The sequence below is a fragment of the Caretta caretta genome, chromosome 4 (genome assembly GCF_965140235.1).
Source record: "Caretta caretta isolate rCarCar2 chromosome 4, rCarCar1.hap1, whole genome shotgun sequence".
Lineage (NCBI taxonomy): Eukaryota > Metazoa > Chordata > Testudines > Cheloniidae > Caretta > Caretta caretta.
In genome coordinates, this window is record NC_134209.1 from 106,925,434 (window position 1) to 106,945,706 (window position 20,273).

The 20,273-nt window shown below is 39.6% G+C and overlaps 1 protein-coding gene across 8 annotated transcripts in view; it reads right to left on the reverse strand.

Moving 5' to 3' along the window:
* Positions 1-300: 300 nt before the first annotated feature.
* The window catches only part of LIMCH1 (LIM and calponin homology domains 1), a 318,197-nt gene continuing 298,224 nt past the window's right edge, over positions 301-20,273 (reverse strand). For 4 of the 8 annotated variants that reach the window (XM_075127958.1, XM_075127960.1, XM_048848483.2 and 1 more), the window contains 5 exons: positions 19,483-19,636; positions 17,832-17,918; positions 9,766-9,874; positions 7,982-8,084; positions 301-3,536 (listed from right to left, as the gene is read on the reverse strand). In XM_075127958.1, coding sequence (XP_074984059.1) covers positions 3,511-3,536; positions 7,982-8,084; positions 9,766-9,874; positions 17,832-17,918; positions 19,483-19,636 — 479 coding nt within the window. In that variant the 3' untranslated portion in view covers positions 301-3,510. The remainder of the gene's footprint in view (positions 3,537-7,981; positions 8,085-9,765; positions 9,875-17,831; positions 17,919-19,482; positions 19,637-20,273) is intronic. The other 4 variants (XM_075127957.1, XM_048848485.2, XM_048848484.2 and 1 more) reach the window with 2 other exon arrangements.

Genomic DNA, 20,273 nt, shown 5'->3' on the forward strand with positions numbered 1-20,273 from the left:
TGAAGCCCATGGGAAGTCGTGGTTGGGCTTTGGATCAGGCCCACCCGGAGAGCCCTGCCTGTCTCTCGGCTCAATGCAACAGGCGCATTCCCAGCAAGTCCGGCCTCTGGTCTGGCACTAGCCAGGCTTCAGGGAGCAGCCCGCTCAGTGTTTTCCATCGCGGGGCGCTCAAGCCTCTGGGAGAACTTCCTCCAGCTCAGCCGCCCCCAGCGCGGTGGGACATGGCTGTAGAGAGTTTAGCAGCTATTTACTGCCCAGCCCAAGGGAAGTTAATTAGAACAAGACAAATCAACGCTGCACTAAATTTATTCTACATTTTATTTATAAACATACATTAACTATAAAAGCTGTTGCATTTTAGACAATTTTTTCCTACTTTCCAGAGGCATTTCAGAATAAATATTGTAAGTGAAGATTAGTGTCACTGTATGGAACATTAGCCCAACTAGGACAGTAATTCTTGTCCCTGCATATAAGGTGGATCCCTTTTAGCTCACCAACTATTATGTCATGTATGGACAGCTACAGTATGTATTCCATCAATAACACTACAGAGCAGGAGTAAGGAAAACCCACTATGAAAGTTTGGTAGTGAAATACATAAAATGGTTATGACAGTTATCCATGTTCTCTGAAGTAACAAGGTGGTAAATAAGCTTTTGTAAGAGCTAAAAAACATTACATTGTACTTGCTCAGCAACAATACATCACTTTGTGAAACAAACACATTTACGTGGTAGCTCAATGTAGTAAAGCATTATTTTTCCGGCAACCACAAAAAACAAAAAAATCAAACTTGTGTTTGAATTGGAAAAAGCTAGGCCTTAGCCTGACCGAACTGCCATTTGACAGGCTCCAAATGAAAAAAATAAATCAAACAAACACAAACCATTGGCAATTAGCATTTAGAAAATGTTCTGTGCTGGTGACTAGTTGTTCATTATGGAAAAACACTGTGTGGTCTAAGAATGCTGCTTTGTATTAGCTTTGGTACATATGCAATTAGCCCCACTAAAATATGTATATATGAAAAAATGAGAGAAAGGAGGGCTAAATTTTCAAGAGGCTTCAATCAGAGATCCATTTGTGCGTTTGCAACTCTGCACATAAAAACTCCAACTTGCACATGCATTTTGTCTCCAGTCATGCTTCTGCTAAAAGCACTGGGAGTTTACCACTGACTTCATTAGAAACAGACCAGACCTGTGTGACATCCAACACTTGTACACACAGGTGACTGATTTACACATCTAAATCTTATCACCTGTGTGCATAAGTGTTAATGACTAATATCAAAGGTTCACACTCAAGCATGCAAAAATGGAAGTCATGTTTTGAAAATTAGGCCCAGAATATAATAGTCACATACCCTTAGTGTAACAGTTGGAGTTAGATAGATGTAAAAAAGTACTTTATAAAAATCTGTATTTTGAATTTTCATATTGTGCATTATTTGCAATAAAGTATTATGATGACAACATGCAAAGTGTAAACATGGAAACATCAAGGTTATCAAAACATTGAACAGTAAATCATGCAGACGGTTAATCACAACATTGGATGTTGCTGTATATATCCAAAAGTTTCTTTTTTATTATTTTTTGTAGTTTTTTTTTTTTTTTAAATAACCCCCATCTGAAGTCCTGTTAGCTTTACTCTCGGGATTTATTGCATCCATAAGTCACCACCATGTGCAACAGCTTTGCATTTTCTAAGGCACAGTTTTAATGAAATAATATGCAACTTTCTATTAGAGAGCAACAATGTCTTAAAATTACAACATTGTACAAATGTTTTCAGTGACAAAGTATTTCTGCATGAGCACGCAACTTGCATGCAAATAACTGTCTAGCATTTTAAATAAATAGATGCTATCAATATAAACACTTAGAAAAAAAATTATTGCTCACCTAATATCCACTTTATTTCCTTTTACCAACACATCAAAAGACAATGGATGTGTACATATTCTGTCACATACAATAAGGAATCTCTTAATTTTAGTTGATCATGGTTTTAAGGCAGAATAAATAGATTTTTTCCCCCATTTTTAAAGAGCATCTTAAGCTGCTAAGTGTGATGCTTTCAAATAATTTCTCTTTATCAGCCTGCTGAAATTCACCATGTAGTACAGTTAGAAACCAGTACTGTAATATTTTACAACTGTAATGTGTCAGCTAAAATGTGTCTATATTCTTGATCTCTACACCCACAGCTCCAGTTGCTGTTTCAGGGAGCTACTGGTACGCACTAATGGGAGAATATACTTATTATAATGCACAGGGTGCAACTGACCCAAATGCGCTTAACAGTTTTTGTGTTTGTTTTGTAAAATGTTACAGATTGGACCTCATCCTGCATTCTTTATACACTCACAGTCACCCCGAGTGTAATGAGAGTTGTATGTACAAGGAACACAGATTCAAGTCCACTGATGTACTGCACTGAATCACAGCTGTTTATAGTTTGACACATTCTAATTATATTGACCCTTTATGGGACCCAAAGCAACCTGTCTGGTTTGTAAATGAATTTCTACTATATAGAATCTCATTAAGGTATCAGATTCATAAGATCTTCTAATTCATTTGTAACAACTCTACTGGCCATGAGAAAATTACAAGCCAATAGATCCCCTTAGCTGTACCAACAACCCACCACTGCTAGATTCAGCTTCATCCACGCCAGCCCCCCAAGAATTTGGTAGTACTGTATAATTCTGTACACGTTAAGAAAAGATTTCCTCTTTATTATCCTACTGGGGATTTTTGCAATTGCTAATGGCATACACTCTTTCAGGCTTAATGAAGGAATCTTTATTTGATAGACTATTAAGCTATATTGTTGAACATTACTTGATGTATACACACACTGAAAAAAAATCCTGATGCTAAAGGTGCAATAATTTATTTGTATAACTCCTACCCTCCACTGAAGGTAACATAAAACAAAATGTTTCAGAATTGCAGTATGTATTATTAAACTAGTGTCTTTGTGTAAAAAAGCTAAAGTTTCAGTAAGAACAGAAAAGTCACTTGTGATGTTTAGTTTTGCAAATGCACTAATTAGATGCGATCTTTAAACAATTTTTCATCTTGAATGGACATATTCTAGAACTTCCATAACAGTTCTGTGAACTTAATTTTTTAATTCCTAGAAGTATTAAAACAAAATAGGTTTATTGAATCTTTTCTGACTTTGAAAAGAGCAAAACAACAGATTTAAAATCATAAACTTGTTTGAAACTATGGAAAGCCTCTTTTTTAATACTTCAGATATGAATTACCAAATGTTCTTCGTACATATTATGCAAATTCACTAAGAAAGGGAAAAAAAATCATACTGTGCTTTAAAGTAGCAGATGCAGCCTTTTATAGGAGCATTACAAAATGAGATGGGAGCTATGAAGTCCATGGATACGAGCTCTTACAAGTGATTGTCTGGAAGCAGCCCTAGGGACATGATGGGGAGGCTCCTTCTTGCAGAAAGTTTTTAGGACTGACATTCCTGTCACAACGTTGTTGGCTGCCCAGCAGCTAAATTAAAAAATAAAAACATAGTAACCATTACAAAGGTGACAAATCTTGACACTTTTTACTTTTGAAACAATGGAGTATATAGGATTTCCCTCATGTGACATTTATATGCAAGAAATCCTGGCAAGAGTTTGACATCTCAGTAGTGCCCCTAGTTCTATAGTCAATTAAGGATATAAATTAGGCACCAACTTGGGGGGGGGGGAAGGATATAAATATTGGCCTAGCAGGAATATATCCTTTATGTTTGAAAGACAAATGATCTCCTTTGCACTGCTAGCACATTCTGCATGCACTTCCAGCCAATTTACACACAAAATTATGGTAGAACAACATAGCAGAGGTTGATAAGTCATCTTTAGCCAATTCCATTGTGCCAATTCTGCATTATATGACTGCACACACTGATCAGAAGCAGCCTCCTCCTGTAGCCAGGCAATACACAAGTTAAAGAAGAGGGTTAACTACTTTGCCTTAGAACTTCTTTGTCAGTGTCACATGTATAACATTAATGATATGGACAAGAATATTTCTTTCTTTCCTTTCCTTTTTTTTTAAAGTTCATCTGTATTAATTTTTGTTCTAAAAAGATAAGCTATCTATAAACTGCAGTCACTTATTTTAAAAAAAATACCCTAGCCACTTAGTTTTCTCCCTAGAAAAACAGAAGACACATTGATATACATATTTTTTGTATGTAAAGTTTCTAAACTGGTGTATTCATTATGAAAAAGTAATTTGGAGCTTCAGGCAAACTTCTGGTAGGCAGCTGTTCTGCAAGTGTGTCCATACCCCTCTCAGCCTCTTATTTGCACAACTTCTGGTTAGTGTAAGAGCACTAACATTGTAGTATCCTGTCCTCTATTTCAGACAAATGGTCTTCCAAATTTTTTATATATAAATAAAAGCCAGACAAAATACAGATAAACTATTTCAACCGTTGAAGGTCAACAAAATCAATCCCTCTAGAACCCCTACACTTGGACTATTTGTCCACTTTTGGAACTCAAGCACAAGTGGGTAAATTTTAAAAATTTTGAAAAAAATAAAAGCTCCTGAGCAGAGACACTGCAGAAACAGGCCAATTTTCAGTTTAGAAAAAACACCTGAAGGTAAGCTACAAAATTCTGAAAATAGTATTTGTATTACCCTAGCACCTAGGAGCCCTAGTTATGAATCAGAACCCCATTTCACTAGGCACTGTACAAACACAGAATATGAATTTGTAATGAAAACAAAGAACCTTAAATCACATATGCACAAGTGACATCTCTGTAATACATTGTATTTTCTTCTACTTCCTGGCACAAAGTTGTAACAAAATTGCAGAAGAGAACTGCTACCTCACATATACTCAGTAATAATACTCAACAGTGCCCTCTCTTGTAAATGGGACCACAACCCTCTTTCCAAATAATAAATAAATAAATAAATAAAAAATTGGGAGAGAAGAAAAAAAATATTGAATTTTATTCCAATTTTTATATATAGCTAGAAACACAGGTATATACACTTATGGCCAGTTCCTCACCAACTTGAGTAAGATTTTGCATGATCAAGCCTATAGATATGAAGAAGTATTTCTAAGTTTTCTAATGTTGTTTGGTTTGATATAAGGTGCCTAAAAGAGTTTCATAACAGAAATAAAAGAAACTGTGCAAATGAATGAGAGGCTGTACAACAGCACCCTCTATGTCTAAGAATATGGAAATATTTCTAAACTCGAAAATCAAAACATTAGGATTGAGTACAAGTTGTGGGTGGACCAGAGTATTTTTGTTCCTTGATTTATAGAGCCAGACTTTTTTTGGGAGGGGAGGAAATAATATGGGGGAAGGAAGAGGACCCTGTGTTTTGTCCCATCAATAGCAAACATTTCCTGGATATTCAGTATTCAACAGAAATTTCAGATCAAGTCTAGGGTGGTGTCCTGTGTTTTTCTCCACACTCCCTTCCTTTCATGCAGAGTAAAAGTGAAGTGAATATCCTATGTATCTGACTATGTGCTGGGAGGAGGGAAAGGAAGGAAAGGGGCTAAAAATTCTATAGTAATTTGATATCAATCATATGTAGATGGCATAGTAGATAGGAACAAAATCTGGCCTACACCAAGTGGTAGCAACTCTCCAATGACAAGTGAGAGATCCATGAACAGGAATCTCAAAGACATACAAGGTCTGAGTGTGCTGCAGAGGCCAGGTATTTAGTCATTAAATGGGATGGCATGTCTAATACTTCTTAACAGGGACCCTTCTGCCAATTAAAGAGCAATGTTCATGGGCTCTGATGTCCTTTTTGGACAGAAAGAGGATCAAAGTGGGGCAGCGTGGTGGTAGGGATGACCAGACCTCCCGTTTTTAAAGGGACAGTCCCATATTTAAGCCCTCCCACAGGTGTCCCGACTTTTTCCTAAAAACGGGCAAATTGTCCCGCATTTTCTGTCTCCCCCTCATCAGTATTGGTGGGTCCTGCTGCTGGCCAGATCCCTGCTTGCCAGCCTCCCACCCACGAGCGGTGAGTGTAAGGGGGGGTCCAGTGGCCAGTGATAGGGGTGGGTGTGGAAGGCTGATGGCGGGGTGAAGATACAGCGCACGGGGCCATCTGCTCTCCCTGCTGGCCTGTCAGCGCAGCCCCTGCTGCATGCTGGCTCTCAGCCAGCAGGGCCCAGCCCCCATCCCGTTTCCGGCCGGCGCTGGCTGTGCATTGCGAGCTGTGGTGGCTGGTGAGTGCAGGCAGGTGCCAGGCGGCGGCTGGTTACGTGTCGCCTCTGATGCCCACCCATCAGCCCTTTATGTGCTTCCCCTCTCACTGTCCTCTCCCTGCTTTGCCCCTTTACCCCCCTCCAGCCCCGCTGCTCCTCCACATTCCCCCCAGAAGAAGGCATCCAACTCCCAGAGCTGTGCGGAGAACCAGCCTCTGGGCAGAGTGCTCAGCTCACCAACAGCCTGGCTGGCAGGCTCCTTCCTCCCCCCACAGCCTCTGGCTGGGCCGGCACCCCAGGAAAGCCCCAAACCCTCTGGCTCTGAGCACTAGCCAGGAGGAGCCGAGCCCTGCATTTGCCAAAGCTCTGCACAGCGCTAGTACAGGGCAGCCTCTCCACCCCTCAGCTAAGCTCTGGAGTGGTGGCGGGGGAGGGGGGAAGGGGGAGAGTGATTTCCAGCCTGTTCATGCCTGCAGGCTCCACAGCAGCCCCCAGGGCAAGGGCTTAGCACCCTCTTCACCCGCCCCTCCCTCCGCCCTGGGTTCTGCCCCAGGGAGCAAGGGGCTGCTCTGTCCCCTAGGCACCCTCTCCTGCTGAGCCACCTCTCTGGATGGTGGTTCACTGAAACCTCTGCAGTCAGGTTCCCTGGGCCCTGGTGCACGATGAAGCCTTAGGGCTTAACCCCTTCCTGCCCATGCTGTAACCAGAGGCAGCTGGGTTATATTGGTGGCCAGCAGCAGCCTGGAGGTGTTAGCTGCCTTTCAACGCTGTGCGGGTAGGAAGGGACAAGCTGCTTCCAGCCAGGGGGAAGAGATGAATTCTGCAAAGACATGGGCCAGGTCATCTGTTTCCTCCCTCCTCCCCTGTCTTGAAGCAGCTCCCATCCCTTTCCTCCCAACAGTGCTGAAAAGCTGCTGCTGACCACATTCTGGTGTGAGCCCTGGCAGAAATCTGGGGGCGGGGGAATTGTGACCCTGCATGCTCCCCCTCATGTTGCCTTGGAAGGATGCGGTGCCAGGAGAGGCAGGCCTGTCCCGGGGCCAACCCAGGCATGGATGGCGGAGAGTGCAGGGCAGGGAGGGTTGGGTCAGTTGGTCAACCAGGAGTGTGTGTCACCTCTCCCCATATGTGTGTATAGGGGGAAGGTGTGTGTGTGTGTGTCACCTCTCTCCCCATGTGAACTCTAAAGCCTTAAAGATAAGAAGGTAAACAAAAAGAATCCAACTACACAGTGTTTCTTTTTAACGGAGGCTCAGTCAGCTTGATGTTAATTTGAATGTTTGTACTGCATAGTTCTGATTGATTGCCGTTGAACTCGCCTGAATATCAGTAATTGTACCAGGTTTCCTGTATTCAGCAAAGGGAAATATGGTCACCCTAGGCAGCGGTGAACACCTTCAAGGCTGTTACACAGGGAAACTTCCCATCCTCTCAAAAATATGAACAGCGATTAAAAACTGAGTAAGTTTACAATACCGAACATTATTCATGCATTACATTGCAAAGCTAAAATAAAGACCGACTAGGGCAGAGAGATTTTTGATGGCAATTGACAGTAACAACAGCTTAATATTGTTATGTTACATATGAACATATGCACAGTTAGTAAATAACTAAACATCTTCCAACAAGAATGACAGGATTAACTCTAGAATGTAGTGTGGAAGGAAAAACACCATGGACACCTTAAAATGCAATCTTACCTTATATTTTATCTTATCTTAAAATGCAATCTGGTACTTACTTCTGGATCTGACGTAACAATCATTGCAGTTGAGAAGACCATTTCTAATCCTGACATCTGTTCCACTTGCTGCATCTCCAAGCTCTCCCTTGCAAATTCCACACTATTGGTTGAAGAAGAATGGAGAGAGTAAGGTTTATGGGACAGGTTTCTTTTTCTCTATCTCATTTTTTCCAAGGTTTGGATTTTCATTTCATGAGTTCCTTGTGAGGTGAAAAAAAGATTTCCTGTGGTCTAAAAGCAGGGTTTTCAGAGCACGCTACATTTAGGGCGTGATCCCATAAGTCTTCACTTAGACTAAATGCACATTAAAATTAATAAGGATTTTGCCTGAGACGTTACTATAGAACTGAGCCCTTTGTGACAGGCAAACCTCAGAAAGGTCAGAGGTTGTAAAGATGAAGATGGTTATTGAAAGCTTATCTGAATGTATGCTGTGTAAATCAGGCTGGAGATGTGAGACCAGGTGTTCTCTTGAGATTTCTAGAAATCACCAACTTAGCTGACTGAGAAATACCATAAGAACAGTCTCTCTTAGACTAGTTCTACTTGAGGTCTTGGTGAAAATCAGAAAAGCACATTCATGAAGACACTGGACAATGCCTGCATGCATATCCCTTTCTGAGGCAGAAGCAAATTTCAGTTTGAGGCAAAGGTTAGATTTGGTTTTTATTTTAGAGGAACAGGTTTGTCCACCTTTACTTATATGCTGCCTCCTTTACAAAGTAAAAGCTGGGAGCAGCAATTTGGGATCTATGGGATATTTTTGATTAAGATGTTGGTTAAAAAATTCTGCAATCGTTTTTCAGCTACCTAGTTAATATCATCATGGAGGCAATTTTACCTGTTTCTTCCCATATATAGTAGGAAGAAGAAAAAATTAAAAATCATTTGCATGTAACACAAAGGTCACAAAGTACCAAGTACATTGTACTAGTGCAAACATTTGAAATGGGAGCAAGTGATGGAATGTTTAATGCGTCTTCCTTCCATCCAACACTTACATTCTATCTAAACAGAGATCTTAAACTGTTTAGCAGCTAATTAGTAAGAAGTCTGTTCAAATATAGTTCTCTAGAAAAGCGTCGGCACAGTTTCAAACCTCAGTGACTGGGTCACAGAAAATGTTTCTTGATGTAGGGTTTGCTTTGCATCTCAATCTCAGGTGTGCTGAATAGCCAACATATACTTCACAAGACAATGTGTAAAAGAACAGAAATTAAAGTGACAGGTACTTTATCTAGCTATAAGCATTTCTAAACTGACAGAGTATAATTCATATATAATTTTTCTAAGATGCTAAGCAGTGAAGGCTCTCCAAGATGAATTTGATCACTTGAAAACGGGTGGGGCGAGGGAGTTGGTCACAATTACTTTGAAAGATTCATTTGGTAAATTATTTAAGCACAGTTCATCAGATACCAGCATTCAAATATTTTATACTTGGGAAATGACATGTAAACTGGACATTAACCAGTGTTCTAACTTCTGTTATTTGAGATTGTGGAATAATATCTGCGCAGTTACTTGCTAATAAATCACAGGTCTTGGTTCAATTAATAGAACCCTTGATGTAACTAATTGATAGGAAAGAAACAAATTTACAACCATTCTAATTCCTCTTCAATACAAATGCATAACAGTGGTGCAGAATAATAACTTCCTCTTCCTTCCATTTCCAGTGTTCACGATCACTAATTACAACATACTTTCTTCCCACAGTAACCATGACACAGGTAGCATGAAATCTTTTTTAAACAACCAAGATAATAATGAAGTCATACCCTGAAGCAATTAATGTGAAAATATAGACCAAGTGTTTCAATAATCATGGCAGCTCCTTTTCCAAGAGGAAGACGACAGGTAGAACATAGTTTCTTTCCACTGACAGACCTAAAAGACAATATATATTTTTTAAAAATTTAAGAGCAATATGTGGCAGAGAGCAAACAAATGTTTATGCAGTTTTATTAAGAGTGGCCTGGAAGAATGAGTGAAGTGTTGGGAGTCAGGTGATCCTGAGTTATAATCCTAGCTCTGCCACTGACTCACTGTGTGGTCTGGGTCAAGCCACTGCACCTCTCTGCCTCAGTTTCCCCATTTGTAAAAATGGGAATAATGCTTATAAACTTATCTCACAGTTGTGCTGTGAAGATTCACTTGCTAGGGGGAGATGGACTTTCACTGGGACCTGAAGTGCTTTTGATAGTCTCGCCTCCTTAAGTGTCTGTATAGTGCTTAGAAGATGTACCGCATCTACATGCCAAGTCAGAAAGAGAAGGTGCAAATTGCTTAAATATGACGGCACCGTTGATGGAGTTAAACAAAAGGAATTACTACTGTGGATTATTTTTACCCTAACTGAAGATGTAACAATCCAACTGGAAATACACGTGGATTGTCAATGTTACTAGCATAGCACACTTTTAGATAACACTGAATTTTTTTCAAGTAACTTAACAGTTAAGTTTCAAATAATAAAATAATTCAGAAACTCACTTCTCCATCAGGGAAAACTAAGCCACTGAGTTTCTGAATTATTTACAACCAAACTGTTAGCATGGCATTTTTTCAAACAATTTACCTAGGTGTGTTTTAAATCTTTCCTCAAGGCTCAGCTTTGCCATGATGCCTGTAAGAAATCATCCAGTTAACAACAGTGATTGTTGGGGGACAACTGGGAATAGCTGGTACTTACAATTGTCATTTAAAAAAATATTATAAAGTATGTAAAATTGTATATGCTTGAATATATTCCTCTCTCCTCATTCCTTCCACATGCTGATTATATTTTTAGATTTTTAGTTCTTCAGAACAGGAAGTGTGTGACTGGTTTTGTGTTTGTACATTGCTTAGCAACATGGGCCCTGATTCTGAAAGGGACCTTGTCTCTTGGCACTAGTGTATTAACAATACTAAGCAGTAATAAATCAGCCATTGGGTAGAGGTAGGAGAGAAATTTCTCAATGATTCATGAGGTTCAAATGAATGCTTTGATGTGTGTGCTTGAGCAGTGATAAGACAACATACAGTACTTACCCTTACCTTTATTTGTGCCACAACATAACAATAAGCCACAAAAGAGTGTGTATTTGTAGTCCATTGATGTATACCTTGGCTATATTATGGGAGAACAAAGGCAAATGCCTCTTTATCCACCAGAAAAGTGCATTAACGCAAACCCTGCACTAGGTTATTGCTATTGGAATACGGATTGTTAAATTTTACTTAAAAAAAAAAAACAGCCTTAAAATATAGTTTTGGGTGTTTATGCAATATATCCTTCCACTATGTCAAGTACTTCCTAATAAAAAGATAAGAGTAAAGTAATAGGGAAAAGGTTACAAACAAACACATTCCTCCATCTCTCTTTTAGCTTCCCAAAGAGAAGCAATAACCAGACGTTGGCAACATCAGGCAGGCAGAAGTCTAAAACTAACAGGCAAAAGTTTTATGCTTTGTTCTGAAAAGTTGGCCTTAACATCCCATGAGCAGCCACACTTATAAATGAAAAATATCATGGACCTCAAATCAGGAGATCTTTGAAGAGATCTCTTAGCAGAAAAGTCAAATATCTCCAGATTCATGATATAAGGATGCTGTGTTAATTGGCATAAGATCATCTCAGAGCATTTCCATACAATCAGTATAGAGAGGAATCAAGAGGGCATAGATAAAAGTCATCTTGGTGCTGTAAGTTAGTCTCAAAGTACACTAAATCCTCAAACAGATGCCACATCTGCACGTGTTAAACCATTTTTTAGAACAAATACTGTACCACTTTAAGTGAATGTGACTTGGAATTACCAATTGCTGCTAAGATGCTGCAATTCATAAATCACTAGGATGAAACAGCCTCTTTATTACAAGCACTGAACACTAAGATGTAAGACATTTAAATCTCTACATTAAAATCCTTCAGAGAATCAGTTCTCCTGCAGTGATCAAAAATAGTAGCAATAGATTAAAAGTAAAGAATGAATTTTCAGGTAGCCTAAGAAAAGATTAACTTTGATATTTTTTTTTAATCTTCAGAGACCTGATTTTCAGGAGTGCTGAAAACATGCAGTTCTCATGGATTTTAAGGGGAATTGAAAGCACATAGCCTCTCTAAAAACTAGGTCACTCATTTGTAGACCCTTTGGGGAAGGACTATATTCACTTTGGGTGAGTCTCACACCCTGCCCTGGCCCCTTTATGCTGGGTAAAAAGGGATAGAAGCAGTCTTAAAAGGACTCTAAAAGCCTCTGCTCCAGCTGGGGAAGAATTTCCTCAGCAAAGGAACTGAAGACAGCTGCAGGTGTCTTCCAAAGACTCCTACACAAGCCCTGTCACAGGAGGCATACTGGGGGTGGGAGGGACATGTAAGGGATGGGTGGGCATGTGGTTGTAGTAGGTAGTGTTGGAATGATTCTGGGCAGCTCTGCTGGCCAGGGACAGGCCTACAGATTTATCCAAATTACACTGGGGCAGCTCTGCCCTCTGCAACAGCCTAGGATTGGGAAGGCATAAAGGTGGCTTAAAGCCACCACCGCTTGGGTTGAATATTCTGCACAGCCTGGAAACTCCTGCTGTGAGTCTAGTACACTGCTAAGCACACTGTGGGAAATTGCTTAAAATATATTACAGCTAGACTTGCAGGGCTACATTTACAAAGAGGGATCTGAACACAGAGCACACACATTAAAAAACAATCCCAAACTAATCAAAATCTGGTTACATTAATGCTTTCAACTTTCACATTCTTCTTAATGGAGCAGATGCTATTGTGGACCTCACTGAGGAAGCAGAAACACTGGGATGGGCCTGGGGCAAACTGAAAGTGTAATTGCATTTTAACCATTTTAGTCTTCTAATTGTATCCAAATTAAGTCTATGCATGCAAACATAATTAATTTTGATTTATTTAAAGGCATTTTGCAGGATACAAGGTAGGGATATAAATATCATTTAAAAAGTTAATGGTTTAAATGATTAAAATTCTACCCTTTGAATGGTTAACTGATTAAAAGGAGTGGGGCTGGGGTTGCTTTGGCTGGCGAGGCCAGGGCTGGGGTCATTCAGCTGGCTGTGGGGCAGCTGACCAACTGGCAGGGTGGGGCCGGGTCTGGCGCTGCATGGCTGGAACCAGGGTCCGGCCGGCAAGGGCGGGGATCTCGCATGGCAGGGCCAGGGTCCGGCTGGTGGGGCGCGGCTGGGGCCAGGGCCAGGATCGGGCCGGCATGGTGCAACTGGGGGTTAACAGTTAAAGTCGGTTAACCAGTAAGCTTAATGCTTACTGGTTAACATTTTACATCCCTAGTATAAGGTGGCTCAGTGGGATAGAACACCATTCTCCTCTAGGTCACAGATTCAAATCTAGTCTATTACTGGCAGGGATCATATGTTATTACCACTTCATAACTATTTATTGTTAGCCTAACATATCTGAAATCTAGTTCCTAGAAGACCTGAATCTAGATCTCTAGAAAGAAGCTTCATCATAATCACTACCCTTACTGGGAGTATCAGCAGAGAAGCCAAGTATTGGGGTTGAGAGGTCTCTGGAGATTAAGACATCCAGGCCAACGTTGAGTTGCAATGTGCAGACTGCTGTGTTTTGGCATTCATTACCATTTCTGGTACTGCTGATAGAGTACTTCAATGACTAGTGTGAATCTGACATCTTCCAGGAGTCCTAGAAATTCACTTAAAAGTTCAATTAATAACAAAAACCTAGGTTGCAATGCTTAGTTCTCATTTGCCTGCAAATTCAATTGCTGAGGGAATCCTTAGATTAAAAATCATTTTAAAATAGATTTCATTACAAAGAGTGAAAATAAAAACTGAGTATTTTACTCTGCAAATTGGGTCTCCAGGAGAAGAATTTAAAAAAAAAAAAAAAAAAAGCCAAAGAGCAAAAACATGTCACAGTTCTATTTTTGAAACAAACACTTGTTGAGAGGATTGGAATTTTATTAAAAAGTGTTTATTTCTACCAACCATGGTAAAGTGAAGCATTCACTTGCCACTGATTTTCTTCTGATTGCAGAAGCAGTTGGTTGAACAAAGGAACAAGTGAATTTTAGGCACTGTGGGTAAAATTTTCCAAACCACCTAAGCGATTTAGGAGACTAAATCCCATTTACAAAAGCGACTTGGGCATTTAGGACCCTAAGTCTTATAGAAAGCCAATGTGACTTAGGTTCCTAAGTTGCTTAGACTGCAACTATATGCACAAACACTGTTTCCTATGATTTAGATTTTGCTCTGCAAGTGAGGAGGTTTTTTGTGCAATTACATATGCAAACATCTCCTTTTTCCAATACATTCATCACATTACATTTTTGAAAATGTAACCCACACTGTTTTATCATGTTTCTGGAGATAATTTGATCCTCAGTGCCAGAAATCACTATGTTCCCCTCAGCAAATGCTAATTTAAGCAGTAGTCGGATTGCCTGCATTTTGGTACCCCTTTCGGAATACGAACTATAAAGCTTTCAGTAAGCTTCCTCCCTTTACACCAAAGTATAATAAAATGCAACTGAGAGGCTACACAATAAACCTTAAAGTTCGGTACTGCTAAAACCACTTTCCTATATAGACAGAAATATTTTAAGATTCACTCCAGATGCCCCATTTGTCCATAAAAATGAAAAAGTGGCCACATTTCATTTCTGGAGAAAAAAGGAAATAGGAATTTTAATTGGAATATGTGAAAGTAAGTATTGTAAACATGGCAACACTGTTTTCATTTACTGTACTTTTACTCTCCCAATCAATGATAAAGCCCAGTGGAGCCTCCACCATCTTCAGTCCACCAAAACTACTGTTATGACACTCCACAAAGATCTCTTCTTGTCCAGGTCTTGGCAACCTTGATGAATTTATTCCATTTTTATCCTCCCTGACCTGACCAGCTCTTTCTCAAAGTTTTATCTTCCTTTGGTTTTCACATCTAGTTCCTCTCTTTGCCCTCCTCCTACCTCTCTGACTTCATTCAATGTCTCTCAAAGGGTCCTCCTCTCCTCCCCCCTCCATTCTCCATATGAGGGCATCATGGGACCCACTTATTCTATCATCACACTCTTTTCCTAGGTTAACTTATCTCCCCATATGGTTTTAACTATCATCTCTACACCAAAGACTTAAATCCATTTTTATTCTTCTAATCTGTCTCTCTCTCCATCCAATTCTGCATCTCACCCTGTCTCTTCAAATTATTCTCCTGGATGTCTCACCACTAATTTAAAAACTCAACATGGCCAAAAATGAACTCTTTATCCAAGGCCCACCCTATCCTGCCTCCTGTCGTCGGTCACTGTTGATGACATTGCCATCCGCCTTATCAGTCAGGTTCATAACCTGGAAGAATGGGGGTTATTTTTGCCATAAACATCCAGGCCACATCCAAACCTTGCAGCTTCTCTCTCTAACATTTGTAAGATCTAATCTTTTTTGTTTCAGTCCCTACAGTTAAAACCCTCATCCATATACCCGTCTTCCATCTTGATTATTCCTGCTCTAGCTTCCCAGATACTCACATTATCCCTTTTAAATCCATAAAAAATGGTGGTCTGATCATCTTTGTCTGTTGCTCCAAGCTTGTTGGCCACTCTTTGAAAACCCCCACTAGCTTCCCATTCTCTATCACATTGAGTTCAAGCTTCTTACCATCACCGCCAAAGGCCACACAGCTCTACTTTTCCCTCCACTTACTTTATTGTTTTACCCTGCTCCTTCCCCCATTTGTATGCTGCTTCCACAAGCAGCTTCACACTCTTCCATGCCATCCCTTATACATGGAATGACCTTGCTGAGTGAATCAGTAAATCCACTATCCTCTTCCTTCAAACCCCTCTACAAGAAATTGGCCAACTAATAAATGCAATGTAGCGGGGTACTTGGCAGAGTTGATATTTAAAGATATTTTTAAATCTGTATGTTTTAATGCCCTTCTTCTACCCTTCCTTCGTCCATCTTCTTCACTTGTAAACTCTCAGGGAGTGACTATCTTTTTGTGTGTGTTGACAGTATTTAGAATATTGTCAGCACTACCATAATACAGATCACCACCACCAAAACTAATGAGGCTAGACCAATTTTTCAGGTCTGTATATTGATTACAACGCGTAAAATATTTAAATTCTATAAATTAAGTGTTTTAGAAATAATAATCCCAGAATATTTAAAAGAAAGGTATTTTCATGTTTTTAATGGGAGTAATGACATGACATCCAGTCCCTTGTTTCCAACACACACATAGTTGATTTAGTTCAGTTAATCTGAAGTCCCTAGAAAAGGGACTCAAACCAGGGCACAACGGCTAAAACTATGAAGAAATAATCCAGAGTTTAAATAAAGCAAAATATTGTTATGAGCTCGGTGAAACCTGTTATGGGTTGAGATTGACAAGTGTGAACTCTGCTTTCTGTTAACATAATCATAAACTTAAGCCCCACGTAAGGAAAAGGAGTATGTGGCCCTGCCCAGGAGCCTTTGCTGAGTATTGTTTTTGGGAGTGGTGAGGTGACGTATGGGAGGACAGAACAGACTGGGGGGGGAAGACGCGGGGTAAGACACACAGAGAGAGCCTGAAGGAACAGCTGAAAGCACTGTGGCCAACCTTGGAAGAAACCTGTAGCGAGGTTTTTAGGTCAGGGATACAGGTGTGGATCAAAAAGAGGGCCTCAACATATTCTGCAAGCAACAACAACAACAAAAAATCCCATCTGCCATTAGATTATTAGCATTAGCAGAAACAAGAGGAGAGGTTGAAAATAAGGCACCAGTGGTTCCACTGCCAATGCAAATAGCACTGGCAGGAGGACACACTGTGTAACGAACTGTAGGAGAAATATTCTGCGTTATTTCAAATCATACAACAAGGAGAGCTTCATGAGACATTAAACCAATATAAATAAATACTAGAATCAAACACCACCCTCCATTCAACTAACCCTTTGCTAAACATTTAGTTTAGGTTGGCACTTATGTCTCATTGGGAGCTGCGTTGCTCTCTGTGTGAGAGAATTAGGCCTCTAAAAGATTACCATGAGTGTAGAGATATCAAAGGAACCAACATGTGCTTCAAGTCTGGGAATTAAGGACAGGATTTCTGTCAACAAATGTTGAAAAATGTCAGTCTCATGAAGAGCTTCCCCAACTAAGCTTAAATAAATATACTTTCCCTACTCCAGCTCGAAGCTGGATTAAATTTGAAAACCCTAAACACAGCTGAAAACACTTGAAGTGATATTTTGATACTAGTGAATCAAGATTAGTGTTGCATATAGGGGGAGAATGGAGCAATTTATAATCAAGATCCCCACACTCTGCCTCTTTTCTAGTTTTATGCAGGAGGTATTGGACATATAGACCAAAACCTGAATTGTTTTTCACTTAAATTGTGCTGCCGAAAAGCTCAACTATGTGCGTTTCACAGTACATAGGTAACAGACATGAACAACAAGAGTGGTAGCTCCCACAAAATTGGACCCTGCTGCTCCAAAGCACTTAAGCATGTGCTTAAACTTTAAGCATGTGACTAATCCTGAGCCAATGGATGCCCTCTTGTGTTATAGGTAAGCACATGATTAAATGCTTTGTTGGACTAAGGCTTATATTATATTTGGAATTTTATAGCAATGTTGAGTCCCATAAACTAACGTTTGCACTGAACTGCATTATGGGGGAAAAGAACTAAAAATGTATGATGATGGAAAATTACTTATTGCAGGGGACATTTGAAAATACCAACAACATTAAAATAATATTAATAGAATTGAACTGCTACAATTTATCTTTGAAGTTTCCCTAAAAGTTATATTTTAAAAGAATTAGTCAGTCTTCAAAATTCCTTATTGACCTTTGGTACCTGTTGGGTGAGTGGCTTTGAGGTGTAGGAGAACATGGAGATGACAGTCCAGGCCTGAAATTCTCATGACAGCCTGTCCTAAAATACAGAAGAGAAAGTTACAGTAAGATGAAAAATAAATAAATAAATATTCTAGCAGTCTCATACGGATGAGGTAAAAATAAGCCAGAACTAAAATTTAGCTCTGCTGCTTAAATGCAATCGCTATAGTTAGTAAACTATAATATAAACACTCACTGTTATTTTGACATAAAGAAGAATATATAATTTTTTGGAGTGTCGATCTAGCAAGAATAATTATTCATACTGAACAGTAACTTCATCGCAGGCCCCCAAAAAACTAAACAACAAGAGATGCAGGAAGAGCTGAGCAAATAATTTGTAATGAAAAATTATTAGACCAATTTCACCTCTCTCTGCTCAAAAGTGGTGTGTGATCAGATCATGTTTTGCTCATATGTACTAATTATTAACTGAATAATTTCAATATTAATCCCCAGTGTGTAAATTGTTCACAAGTAGTTTGCTGTAGGTATTAGATGGCTGAAATTCAAACTAAGCTGGTTAGTTTTGATTGGACACAACTCACACCATCTGTTTCTACTCCTAGACTTAACAAATAGCTCAGTTATAATTAAAATAATAAATGAGGAAAAACAAGGGAGGTGAAACAAGAGTTATAGGTGAGGGATAAGGCATTCATTTGTATAAAAGTTTGTGTTAGCGTATATTAAACAGATCCTCATCAATGCTTCATTGTGAGCTCTAAAATATTTCTTTAACATCCAACATAGATATTTTGCTTGTGAAACTTAAGGCAAAATGTCTCCCTTACTGAGAGAGCAGAAGCTATCCTTTAGTAATGCTTATCTAGAAATGCAAGGCAAAGTACCAGAGAAACAAAGTGAAGTCAAAGTGAAGATTCAGAAAAAAATTACTAATCTTTTATTTTAAATTTCAGAATGTTGCTATATAGATATCTTTTAAGACAAAGAATATGGAAATGGAAAGTAGCAGCCAGAAACTATTTCAGCATCAGAAGAAAGTTAGTTGATATTTCACTCTTGCCTTGACTACTTTCACTCAGATTGCATTTCTTATGAAATGCAAAGATGAGTATTACATCATTAAAAGCTGAGAAATTAGGTTCTCAAAAGTCAATGGGAGTTTTGCCATTGATCTCAATGGGGTCAGAATTTTCCCCCAGGTTCCTACAGCAACGTTAACTCTGCCACTTTGCATAGTCAGTATACAATTAACACAAACATAATATATTAACTTCTATACATTCCAGGGGTTAAAGAGCTACAGAGAAGTCACAGGATTAATGGCAGCTGGGGTATGCGCTTCAACAGAGAGGTGAGTTATGAGAAAACAGGTGAAGGAACTGAAATTAATAAAGGTAGGTGTTTTGTAGGAAAACCAGGAACTAGTAACATTTATACATGGTATGATTAATCAGCACTGGTCCAACAAAATAGCATGTTTTAAAGTAACTTATGAAACACATTGGATAGCACCAAAAAGAAAATTAGAGTTAACAAAACTTCTCAAACTTTACACTATATTTTATTTATAATGCCCTTAGAAAGACATCTCATCACGGGTAAAAGGGGCTATCAAGCAAAGGTCCATGACCCACCTTCTCCTTTCGCCTGGGGAATTAGCCTGCTGGCCTGTGCTCTGATCCAGAGATGTTTTCTGTCTAACTTCTTCTGAAATGTGTGGTGACTGTTTCATTAACAACTGCTGATTCCACGACACATCTGAAGTTACAGAGTGGGGTAAACTGAATACTTGAGATAAAAACCATTTGAGAAGATTATTTTTAACCAATACAACTTGTGGGTACAAAAAAAAAAGAAGTAGTAAGGCATGGAAGTCAAACAGGCTACTGTACATAGAGAAATAAGGCCAATACAGTCTTGTTAATGCTTGTAAGAAGAGGCACCAGATTATGTTCAGTATATTTTCCAGTCAGGAATAAATACAGGAGCACTGCAGTTGAGCTACTTAAATAGGTTCATACAGCCAAAACAAAATGTTTCTCGTCAATGGTCCTGGTGCATCCAAGCTTCCAGACAACTACAAGAGTTATGTATGCAGGGTGCTGACCCACAAGAACTGGAGAGAACTAACTTAGGCATTAATAAAAGGAATGTGGGCTGTTCATGTCTGCTATTCACTCCCACTGGCCCAGTGGCCCTAGCAACAGCCTTTTTTCCCTGTGACTCCCCTCTGCCTTTTGGATCATCTCATCAGGCTCATCAGCTATGACAGCCACTCAGTGGCCCACGGGATGCCCAGTGAATGTGCTCTAGGCCAGTATTTGGTGAATTCAGATGTCTAGGGAGCCTGCTAGACCTTGTCACACCAGATACCTCTTGTCTTTTGAGTGGAAGGGAGAGGACTGCTTAGGCTTCTCCTGAAGAA